General features: G+C 39.0%; 1 protein-coding gene across 3 annotated transcripts in view; it reads right to left on the bottom strand.

The window, feature by feature from the left end:
• Window positions 1-277: 277 nt before the first annotated feature.
• PTPRN2 (protein tyrosine phosphatase receptor type N2) overlaps window positions 278-12806 on the bottom strand; it is a 651730-nt gene continuing 639201 nt past the window's right edge. Inside the window, exons 21-22 of one of the 3 annotated variants that reach the window (XM_089533554.1) lie at window positions 4378-4451; window positions 278-2171 (exon numbers count right to left, since the gene is read on the bottom strand). In XM_089533554.1, coding sequence (XP_089389680.1) covers window positions 2100-2171; window positions 4378-4451 — 146 coding nt within the window. In that variant the 3' untranslated portion in view covers window positions 278-2099. Of the gene's footprint in view, window positions 2172-4377; window positions 4452-7883; window positions 8070-12806 lie in introns of those variants that run through there. The other 2 variants (XM_089533553.1, XR_016281968.1) reach the window with 2 other exon arrangements.

Raw genomic sequence — 12806 nt, 5'->3', positions numbered from 1 at the left:
CATATACATCTATCTGTCTGTCTGTTTGTATATCTAGCTGAGTTCATTTAAGCAAAGCACCCATCAGTTATAGACAGTTTTCCTAGTAGTGAAAAATGGGGACGACAGTCCAATAATATCTCAAGGGTCACAAATTTCCTGTTGGCCCCATATAATATATTTGTGGTTCACTGTACAGAGTGGACCGAATCTGCTTCAGCTGCTCCATGAAACTAATGTAGTAGTAGTAGTAGTAGTAGTAGTAATAATGCAATGTGCAAATGAAGCATTTTACATATCTTGTCAACACAACACTATGCAGAATTATACACATGAAAGTTAACACATCTGGAGCTTTTTGAAACAATACTTTAATTATTAGGTTTCATTTATGCTTACATTAAACATTGGAGATAATGGATCCAGTCCTCCAAACACTGCTGATACACATCTTCCACTGATTTCAATGGGAACTGCATGATCAAATGAATAATCCATAGTAGTAGGGCTTGGTGGATAGATTTTGGGACCCCCATTGAAATAAATGGGATGCAGTGCAGCTGTGCTTGGTGGACTGTGTCCAAGAATTGCAACGTATGATTTCATCCACAAGATGCTGTGCTCTTCCTGTTCTAGCCAAATTATACATTTTTTAAAAAAGGTTATCTGACTAGAAATGTATAGACATGTACTTTGGAATGAAATCCACAACAACTGCCAGAAGCATCAAAACAAATAATTAGTAGTTAGCATACTACAGAGTAATTCAAGTATTTTTTTTAATTTAACTCAAAGCTCAAGCAAATGAAGATGCATCCCACTAGCATGTTTTAATCCCTTTGAAATCAACAAATGCTAGAGGCATAAAACTCTCCTCATACACTGCTGTGTATATGCAAAGAATAAGTCTGGAAAGAGGGCTGATCTTCATGATTCATATGGAATTATTTGACCATTTCATAGTAAAAGACAGCTGTCTTGAAAGTACACACTTGCAAGTAATAAAATTTAAAAGAAATTAAAAACTGGAGGCAAGGAATGACATATTTAAAATTATTCTGTAAATTTAAGAAAAGAAGTATACCAAAGAGCTTGTTATAATTTTGAATAAATATGTTAGCAATTAAATTAGATATGAACAGCTATTAGAAGAATCTCTTTTCTGGTCTTTAAAAATACTGTGCATATTTGAATATTAAAAAAGGGAAATTAATCTCAAGATATAAACACAAAGATGCACTGTCGTCTCTAATTAAAAAAAGAAAAAAAGAAATCATCACTCAATAAGCTATAAGCCCAAGGGCTTCCAAATCCATTGAAGTTCAATTATTCTGCCTTCCTTTCCCTGTCAGGGCAGTGACATACAATGAAAGTTTTCTGTGCTCTTTGGAAACTTAGACTGACTTTTACTCCATACTTTGCCATCCTGTGGAAGCTAATGTGACCGACTTTTACTCCATAGATGCAATAACTGTGTAGGTCTCTGGACTCAGAGCTCAGATCTGCTTCTATTCATTGCACAAAGTTGAAAAGTAAACAACAGTTAAAAGAAACATCACTTCGCCAAGGCGCAGCATGAAGTGTTACAGCAAGATGTCAGACCTATATTTACTAACACGTGCAAGTATTGTTCTGTGGGCTTGCCTGGCCTTTCTAAGAACAATCCCACTTCTTTCTTTAAAAAAATAATTAGGCCTCCTGCTTCTTTTATTCAGTCCTGGAAAAGTTACAAAAACATAAGTGAACACTATGTTGCCAAAGATACACTGAATGTACAGCTTACTACAATACTTTATAGTTTCTATTAACAAGGTGTATGTGTGCTTTCAACATGTGAAATTTAGGGGTTCATGGTTGTAAAAGAACGAGAGGGATTGTTCTTGTCACTTAAGCCAAGGCCTCAGTGTATTATTATTTCTGAATATTGTACAAGAACAGAATACACATTAACTGTTGAACTTTAACTGGCAATAGAAGTTGTTAAAGACCCTATCAAATATGTGGTTACAATAGCAGACACACAGTTAAGGTCAGGTCACGGTTTCCAACAACATTCACAGAGACCAAGGATAATGAAACAGAAAGTCCCCTTTGGGAACCTCCAAGGGAGAAGGAGCTGCTCACTGTGGAAGTGCTTTTAGTATTGCGTTCACTTCTTCTGCAACTGCTGTCAAGGCAAACTCAAACTGTTCCTGTGGAGAGAACACAGAATTAATATTTTGGTACCTCTCCAAATATCCTGGTGAAACATTTGGAAGAAAAAAAAAGTCTAGCTGTATGCAACAAAAGGCGAAGAAGAAAATGTCCTAAGAGAGATTGCTGGGGCAATGTACCATATCACTTGACCACAGCTGCTCAAACAAATTCTACCTGGAAATAACTCAGAAGTACCATTCGTGCTAATACAGTGGTACCCCGGGTTACGAAATTAATCCGTTCCGCGGAGCCCTTCGTAACCCGAAAGATTTCGCAACCCGAAAAAGCCATAGGCACTAGCGCTAAAAGCCGCGATTTCGTGCGAAATAGCGCTGAAAAGCACCAAAAATTTTTTTCGTAAGCCGGAAAAAAAAAACGTAACCCGGAACAGTTTTTTCCTATTGGATTTTTTCGTATCCCGGGAATTTCGTAAGGCGGTGCTTTCGTATCCCGGGGTACCACTGTAGTTATTAACTTACAGTACATGAAAAGCCTGTAAACAATAATCACCATGAAAAACCCGCCAACATAGAGAGGGAAATTGGGCAACAGGGAATGGGAAACAAGCCTGAGGTCTTCTTGAAGATACATTGCCAATGTTTTATTAATTTTAACAACGACTGGGTGCTCAAAGAAAGAAAAGGAAAGAGGAACAAATCCTTTTATTGGAAGAATGGAGGAAAGGAAGGAGAGGTCATAATGACCATTTTGGACAGAATATAATATTAGCCAAGGTTTCTCTCGGACTCTGCTTTATTGACCCTTGTCCTTGCACAGGCTACCCTATGGCTTCAAGTGGGAGTAGCTAGATTAGACTAGGGAAAGTGTGGCCTGCAGGCTGCATACAACTCCAAAGCCATTTTGAGTCCTCCTTGGGCCTCCCCAGACACCCTCCCCCATGTTTTTTGAGCCCAAATACTTCCAATGTCCTTTAAGTAGGATGGAGAGCAATTTATCCACATTTATCTCTCCAGTCCCATTTAAAACAGGGAAGCCAATACATTTCTCATACTATACTGCTTTTCTAGATTGGCATTTCTATTCTAAGTGATACTGTGGATACCGTAGGTTTTCTTTAATATCTTCCACCTACTCTGTTCTCTTATCTACTTCCTATTTAATGTCCTTAATTAACATTTTCTTTACTATTGAAATCATAGCCACAATATTTTCAATGAACTTGAGTACGTTTGAAAGAAATAACCTATCGTTGAAGACTGTGGAAAGGTTTTTATTTTGAGGATATAATTCCTTTAATTATCAGCAGACTGCTGTCTTCTATACATTTTAATCCTGGTCAGCATTAAGAAACTGTATGAACAATTGTAACAGTAAGAAACTATGGATTGTGTACTCTGCATTATTCTTCTGTGTACTATTCCCCTTCTTTTCACTGTAGCTATCTATCTATGTTGCAGATATATTAGAAAGATAAAGAGTATTGTGCTATCATGTCTACTCAGATGTAAGTCTTAATAGAATTCAACTATGTATTAGGAATGTAAAGAATATTGTCAATGAAAAAAAGTGTGTTTCACCACTTCAAGATGCCCCACAGAGAAAATAGGAATTTTTGTAAAATTATTCATATTTTGGGACTTTTTTTTTGTTAGAAAATGTATTTGTGCTTGAACTCCATTTTTTCCATATCCATGGATTGTTTATCCACGGATTCAATAATCACTGGCTTGAGCATGTGTGTTCCAAAAAGCAAACCTTGATTTTGCCATTTTATAGAAGGAACCTCATTTTATTATGCCATTGTACTTAATGGGACTTGAGCATCCATGGATTTTGGTATCCATGGCGGGTCTTGGATTCAGACCCCAGCGGATAGCAAGGTCTCACTGTAGCTGAGTCTGTTCTAATTGGGAATACCAATAGGAAAGTGAAGCCAGTGAGTTCCAAGCCAGTGAAACAAGCAGCTTCAGAAGGTTTTGCTCTGTGTGTGTGTGTGTGTGTGTGTGTGTGTGTGTGTGTGTGTAGGGGGGAAGGATATACTTTGCATAACAAAGGATTTGCTATGTATTTCCGAGCAGCAGGAGAAAGGTTCCACAGCATATTGTAGTTTTGTCAATAGGGGGCAAGCAGGCAACACAGTGGGGGACAGAAAACCAGACTTAGGTGCAGCATGTTGCCTACTCTTTAAGTATGATTACAGCTTTAATATATTTAAAACCCAAGAGGATTTATTGACCCTACCTTTGTCTCCACCATGCCAGGTCTCTGGTCTCTCAAGTGTTCCAGAGTAGCAGCAATATCAATCTCTTTAGCACCTGCGAATATATGTATATATATATATTTTAAAAGGTCAACAAATGGGTTAAGTTCAAAGCACAGATAATGTGGACTGCATCTGTCAGTCTCTTCTATTAGATTCCCTTTGGGCTAACAGCCCAGTTGAAAATTATACAGCCATCTCTCAGCAGACTTGGCAGACTGCTCCAAAATTGGCATTTAGAACGAAAAGGAGGGAAAATAAAAGCCAAGGGTAGCTTTGATTAACAGTAGTTATTAAAAAAAGAAAATAAAGAAATCTTAAAACATGCCTCCATTGATACTGACAAGCAGTAAAATGTATTTATTGTCAATTAAGACCACTGCCTTTGAAAATGATTTCTACAGATGCTCTTAATATATTTTAGGGCTACTGCAGAGTTTTATTTTTCAGTTTCATTGATGCATATATAAACTGGAGAGATTTCAGTGGGGATCTCTAGTTGCTTTTGATTACTATGCAGATGATCCTGTATCAGAAACTTTGCTCAAGCTGTAAGGTAAACAACACACCATACACCAAGGAGGGTGGCACACAATTTATCCCAAAAGATAGAATACCTATTATGACCACTTCCACCATTACCTCCAAAACATCTTTACTCCTTTCCTTATGTCACTGTTCAAAAAAAAACCCCTCTGTCTCATTGCTACTGCAAAAGTTAAAATTATTTATCTTGCTCTTTGTGTGTATGTGGTGTTTTAAACTTTAAAACTGATATTCCCCTTCCCTCAAACAAACAGTATACTCCATAGTAATAAGGGTTTTCTGGAAATAGTAGGCCTGGAAAATTTTTGTGGCAAATTTTACCAAATGCCCTGTGCTCTAATAATGTTACTTGATTTAACATGCTGAGCTTCAATATTATATTCAAGCACAGTCAAAGTTTTATGTGGAAATTATTTTATTGAAATATTTGTAATAATGTAAAGATTTTTTTGTATTTAACCAAAAATGACTATGCTTGAAATAACACCCTTTGAAAGGTCAGTATCTAAACTGAACTGTACTTGATATATCAACAAGCTTAATTTTCTTTTGCTGAAGGAAAACTGTAGTAACATTAGCTCCATTCATTCTCTGTAATAGTTATCAGTTCCATTTTAAATTGAGGGGGGAAAAAACCTGACCTAGTACAATTGGTTGAATATTTTATTTCACTAAAGGATGGTTGTGAATCTGCAGGCACCTTTTGTCTTGACTACTACTACTTGTGACAGAAGCAAGCAGAAATACTTATAAGAAGAACACACATTTGTTAGTCTGGTCCTCTGAGCACTAATGTTTGTCAATGTTTGTCTCCTTAGGAATAACTAGAAAGATATATCCTATATTTATCTCTTCTGACATGGCTAATTATAGTACAACAGCCCAGTTGAGCTTCCAATGCTTGCAACATGTATTTTGTGCATTTTGGATGGCTAATAAAGGTATTGATGTTTTGTGGATTTTGGATGTTATTGTACATTGCTCTATGGACAACATGGCTCCCCGGGATATATAGCTCAGACAATTATGGATAAAGATACTATAACCATAGCTAGATTTGGATTGAGTGTCTGAAAATTTTTCCATGGATAAATATAGCATCAGAAAACATTCCTATTCCTCTGATATCTCTAGTACTCCACAGGCAGCTTGTTGACAAGGAGACTTACACTATTCTCCAAAGTACCAGAAGAACCTTCATGACAAGCCCTTCCTATAATGTACTGGGTTTTTAAGTGTTCCCATAGTAAGTGGAAGGAACCCATGTCTGAGTGGTTTCCACACTACTTCTGTAAAAAAATGAAGGGCACGACTGCAACATTTTAAATGGCAATTTTTGCATTGAAGGTCATGATCATCCTGAAATGAATGGCAGCAGAAAATGCCCAGTGAGTTATTGACTGTTCAGGACAGATTCAGATGATCTATTTCACTTTCAAAGTAACTGTCAAATGAAACTGCAAAGGGTAGACCCAGCAGATGTGGTGTGGGACGCAGAAGACCTGGATTTCAATTAATTCCCAGCTCAGAGACAAATCCTCCCATGTCACCCTGAGGCACTTGCTTAATCTGAATTTCAGACAGCTGCAGAGCAATAGTCCTATGTGGGACCAATCAAACAAGCTTTGCTTCTAACAGTACATATTTTAGTTGAAGATTTTTTTTTTGTTTTATTTATATCATCCCTTTCCTCTAAGGAGTCCTTCATTTCTTTCATACAACTATCAACTATGCATGAGGCAGATTAGGCCAAGATATCACTCTGGTCCCAAGACCATGCGCCAATCTTCTGGTGCCCTCTAGAGATTTTGGACTTCACCTCTTATCATCTGAACCAGAACTCCTGCTAGAAGGCTCCAGCATCTGGTTGGCTCCAACTAGTCAGTCTCATGGCTGACTAGTGATTTGAAACCAGGCTACTTTTTCCATCTTCAATTTTTAACCCTACTATTCTCACCACTTCCTGCTACTTATTTTTCCATGCTCACACCTACATCTTAGATGCAGTAGCTGAAGTGTGTGTGTTTGGTGAAACTGTAATAGCCTAATGGCAGGTTTTCCTTGTTCGCTGCTTCCTGTGGCCTTAATTCAGAACAGGTCTATCCAGGCTGTTTTAAATCTCTGTAAATATTCATATTTCTCCCTACCACCAACACCATAGATCCCTTCATTGGCTACCAGTTTGGGCCAGGGCCTGTTTCACACTCTTGGTTCTTGTATTTAGGGCTCTGCACTCCAATCTTCCCCAAAACCTGGCAGCTCAGCTAGCATGGATTGCATCATTCAGGAATTTAAGATGGGTTATTGTCTGTTCCACCAATGCACACAGCTCTGGCAAGACTGCAAGCTTTTCAAGATCTGGGGCCACTGGTATGGCTGGTCACATGTCACAAGCAATGTTTGGCTGCCTTCTCCCTCCCATTGTGAGTATTATTGTGGGAGTTTCCTGCCCTACTTCTCTCAGGAAAATTATTTGTAAGCAGCTTGAATAATGTGGTCACCAATGAAATCTAGCCTGAAATATCTCTGGACAAGCCAGGCACTAATCTCTTGTTTTGTCTCCTCCCTTTTAAAACTATTATCTTAGCCTGGCATTGAGCTGCCAAGTTGATCTGGGAAGACAAGGAGACCCGGAGTCCACTAGAAGGACTCCAACTAGTTACCATTTTAGTTAATACCAAAGCAAATTACTGCAAAAGATTAAAAGGCCTAAATGTTGCTTCTCTCCTTTCTCTTCCATAGGTCTATTACACCCACAACATTGCATGACACAACAGAAATAACTGTTGCCCACCAAGACACATGACTAATCTAGAGAAACAATGACAAAAATCATACAATGAAGGGTAATATTACTACAGGTATCTCAAGGCTTAGGGATAAGAGCTGAATGCAGTGCCAGTCTCAAGCATATGGTTCATGTTCTGCAGCATTATGTTACCATTGTATTAATCTTTTCCTGGTTCCAGATGGTAAGCTACTCCCACTTGCTGTTGTGAGCACAGGCTGATGGCTCTCTCACTATAACGACAAACCTGTTTCTTGCCCCTTGGCTGAAACCCAAGGCTCATGTCTCATGAAGCTAGACCAGGTTGAATGAGTTGCTGCGAGTCCTATGAGAGGATAACTGAAATAGAAAGTGACAAGCGCCCCAATCTGTGTGGTTGACTCAGATAATCAAGAAACATACAGCCAAAATGAGATGGGCATCTGTAAGCATACTTCAGATAAGCTTTCAATTATTAGTACAGTGCGCCTGCATTTTACGTGGGCGTGCCATACGCAGCTGAAAGCAGCGCCGGAAGAGCCCTTCACACGCCCCAAAAGAACTAATAGGGGTGCGCCCATGGCGCGATTTGCCACCGTGTGGTTGTGCACCACAGGCACGAGCCCCATTACTTCCAATGAGGCTCCAGCATACGCTGATTTCCCCTAACATCAAAATACATAGCTATAATGAAAGAGGTCCATCATTGTAGTTACATCTCCTGACACTACAATCCCAAATTTAACTTTTTCAGCAGCGCAGCCCGCCCTCAAGATAATTTTCAACTTGCTGGTGAGTGAGGCAGCATGTCATGACACCTCCAGCCCAATCCTGGCACCAAGGTGTTTTATGAGAGGCAGCTGTTATAGACCTTGGCTGCTGCAAAGCACCACACTGCTGGAATACTGCTTGAGGTATCATCACACACTACTCTATTCTATGATGTCTTGGGAATCTTTTTGATGGTGGAGTTGTGCCACTGAAAAGGTAGGTTTGGTGGGCACATTTGGTCACTGCATGGTACAGCAACCATAAAAATGAATCCCAAAATTTGCAATGTTGTAAATACTGAAGAGGATGCCAAACAACGTTTACTGTTGGGTACCAGCAGAAATGATACTATGACATGTTCATCATATTGTCAGTGCTAGCACTAAATTGTTTGAAGGTGGAACAATAGGGGCTTGAAGTACGGTAAGGGAAATATGGTAAAAGACATGTGAGGATAGCTGATGACATTAATGAGGGTTGAGGTGACAGAACAGCCTGTGAATAAAGATGTGAAGAACTCCTCATAAGGGACAAGTGCTTGGAGGCCATGCTTCTCATGACACAAATTTCAACTTCCTCCTTCCTCTCCTCATATTTCAAGAATAACATGCACATGTTTGCACACACATTTAAAATTTTCAGTTTTCCCAGTTGTAATGAGTTTTTTTTTTCTGGTTTCAGACATGTGGAGTGCTTGAGTACTTTTTTTTTTTTTCTTAATAGACCTGTGCAGTACCCTGGACTGCAGCTTGTTCACTGAATACTACCAGCAGTCGGTACTCCTTACTAGAATATAAACAAGTATACTATGAAAGCATCCAGTTTGTGGGCAATCCCAATACTTTTAAGAATTATAATTATTTTACATTATATATAGCTCTGCTAGGATTATGGGAGGGTTTATTTCAGCCACTGTAGCATAACGTCCTTCAGGACTGAGGAGCAATCAGTCCTTACAGCTTCATGCGTGGGCACTTTGATAAAGCTAGATTATGTGAGCAATTTTTAAACCCACAGGATTTTCGATATTTGCATTGAATAAAAACACATCCTTCTTGACAAATAGTGGCAATATTTGGCTAGCTTCTTTATGTACTAATTTTTCACCCATCCATCCATCAGCAAGATCTGAAGCAGCCAATCAAATTCCAGCACTGAGACAAATAAGTGCCTCTAGGTACCACAAGACTGAGAGCTGGAACAATCTGGGTGCCAGCGAGAGTAAACTATCTTAAGCTTATCCTGAGTTGTAAATGTCAAATTTAAATTTGCATGCATCTATGCATAATATTTTATTAAAATTTCCATGGTTCTATTTCTCCTTTGCAACGACCATTAGATAGCATAAGAATCTAATATAATTGCACCATGAAATTCCCATTGTATTGTAACACCAGTTAACCCTTTAATTTAAAAAGCCAGGTGACTATTTAACCACAAGAATATTCTCTGATCAGTTTAACACTCACTTGAAAACAAACTCTCAGTTAAATGTCAGGCATGTTGAAGAAAAGGAAAAGCTTGCTTCTTTAGTCAGATTTTTTTCAGAGCTGCATCTTCAAATGACAAGGCACCATCTCTATGCCTTGCTTTTGTGAATTCACAGATAATGCAAAAACCAAAGAGCATCCAAGGAACTGAGAGACATGCCTCAAGATCTAATGCAGGTATGTTTATTGTTGAGAAGCCCATGGGATACCATCTATGTGGGCAATGAAATCAAACACCCATTCATATCTTTTAGTCACCAGTGAATTGTATCAGAAATGTTTTCATCAGAAATTTCTACACACTGTTTTCTTTAAGTATGCAATAGCTATGTTGGAGTGATCAGTTCTTTGAATTATTGTATATTTTATGTTTACATACATGTATGGTGTATTGCTATTCTTTTTTCACCCCAAAGCTGTTTCAAAATATTAACAGACTTTCAACAATAAACACCAATTCATTGCATCTTGCATCTCTTTCAGACTTGAGTTTTGTTAATTCATACCACATTCTAACCGTCTTCTATATGCAGCCTTCTATATGTTGCCTAGATCTCTTACATACTTGTCTCCTCTGCAGCTTGAGTCCATGCACTCTTGTTTTCAAATTGGTTAGTGTCTCAAGTTGCTTAATGACAACTCATTCTTTTCAGATCCCTCTAAAGCTCTTCAACTCCTCTGTCTCAGAATTTCTCTCCCTTCTTCCACATACTGGCTACTATGTGTAATTACTGCATGAACAACCCTGAATAAATGAGACAGGTTCTAAATCTTCTGCCATTAATGCCTTGCTTTTTACATCACAGGAATGGAAAATCTCTTTCCATCCTTCTTGATATATATGGCATATATCTGAAAATAAAACCACAGGTACATTCCTGATTTACAAGCATTATAATGCTAAAAGGTAGCCTCAGAAAACTGTTTAAGAGAGTATCAACTGTTGTGCTGTATACACAAATAATACCCTGCTGCTTAAACTATCTACTAGGGTTGGTATTATTTTTAATCATTTCATAGGCAGGAATAATATAGATGAGAATTTTTCACCTGGTATCCACACATCCTTAAGTGTTTCTGGAGATGCATCCTTTGTGCAAAAGGTGTTCTTTTTGCACCAAAAACACATTTCCAGCAACAGTGGATTTGGGCTCCCCCCCTATAAAGTTGTGGGTTTTTGTGTGGAAAATGTGTTGTTTTAAACGTAACAAAACAGAAAATATATTGTTTCCAGAATCATGGGTTTTGTGCAAAATTTGGGATGGTGGTGGTGCTAAACCATGATTTTTTTGTTGTGCTTCTGAAAACAGTTCCCTCCCTCATAACTTTTTTTTAAAGAAAACCACAGCTGTGCAGACATAATTATGACAGTCAGTGTGGTTATGTCTGATGATGCCAATTCCCCAGGGGGGAAAAAAGAAAGAAAGAAAGGATTTCCAAGGCGCTGCAGATCAGGGCACTGAGGATGATGTCTGTAGTGCTCTGTGAGTCCTTTTGAAAGCTGGGAACAGACAGCTGGACAGATCCCTCTGGGTCTTGTCCCAACTCTTTCTCTCAATACACCCCAGGAAAGCACTGCAGACATTGGCCTCATATGGGCCAAAAGAAGCAGATTCAGGCCACTTGGTGGTGTGGCATTTAGTTGATGCACCCCCCCTCCCAAAAAAAGAAGTGGGGAACTGTGCTGTGGCCATTCTAAGTGATGAAACACCAGACTAAAAAGAAACTGAAAGAAACCTCTTTCAGAAAAGTGCACACCTTCGACAGTGCATAAAAATGCCATGATGCAAGCCCAGTCCAAAGGAGTGCTCCAGCCTAACCCTAACCCTAAAGTAGTCTATAAATGCACCAGTGCAGGTGCACACTTAAAAAGAATAGAGCTGGCCGTCCGGGTGGCAATGGAAAAAAGGGAAAGTGTGACACCTCCAATGGCTATATAAGATACACAAAACAGACAGTCCAAGATGGGGCATGGGGTGAAGGAGGATGAAGGGCACATGTAGGGGGGGTATGATTGTGTGTGTTGCCAGTGTTTTACTGGGCACACCTCTATTCTGATGCCCAGTGGAGGGTCACAAGTGCGACAGTGTGCACAATCAAAGGGAGTGGCCATCCAATGGGATGGCATCTAGGCAACAGACAGTTATCAGTGGTGTGTTTATGTGATGGTGCACATGGATGGTGGGGGCAAAAGTTAAAAAAATAAACCAGCAGTGCAGCTTGATGCCGCACTATGCGGTCGTGGCATGTGCATGCTGGTCACTATGAGAATTGGTGGTGCAGTCAGCGGGGTCTCAGCTCGGTCTCTGAAGCAGCAGCTTTGGGCCATTTTTTCCTACCTGCCTGCTTGACTGCATCATTTCCCAGTACCCTTATCAGCAGGATGTTGGAAGCCCTTTGGGTGGTGTCCTGTTTGACTGACATTAAATATAAATACAAGACCCTGTCTGGCTTACAATATTGTAACTGCTAGACAACATATCAGCCCACATTTTTTGAGTAAAAACAAATAGTTCTCAAAAACAATATTTTTGGTGTCTGCTTAAGATCACATTTCTTGCACAAATCTGTTTTTCTGCAAATCATTTTTTGCATAAAATGTGTTTTTTTCCTCAGAAAAACAAAATAGCTGAGATCTTACATTGTGTTTGAATAGTGTAAACTAAACTCACAAACTCCATCTATGCAAGTACGAACTGTTAAAACAACTTCATCAAGAAAAAAAACTCACAAAGTTAAATGGTGCTTGCACTATACCACCAATATTATGCTATGAGCTGCATATCTGTGAATGTGCTTGCTTACTGTGCCATTGTGCAATGACAGATGAACTATG

This window comes from Sceloporus occidentalis, unplaced genomic scaffold (assembly GCF_023333645.1).
Source record: "Sceloporus occidentalis isolate IW3139 unplaced genomic scaffold, rSceOcc1.0.p SCAF_7, whole genome shotgun sequence".
Lineage (NCBI taxonomy): Eukaryota > Metazoa > Chordata > Lepidosauria > Squamata > Phrynosomatidae > Sceloporus > Sceloporus occidentalis.
The sequence above is the reverse complement of the archived record's forward strand: the minus strand, read 5'-3'. Positions and strand labels throughout refer to the sequence as shown.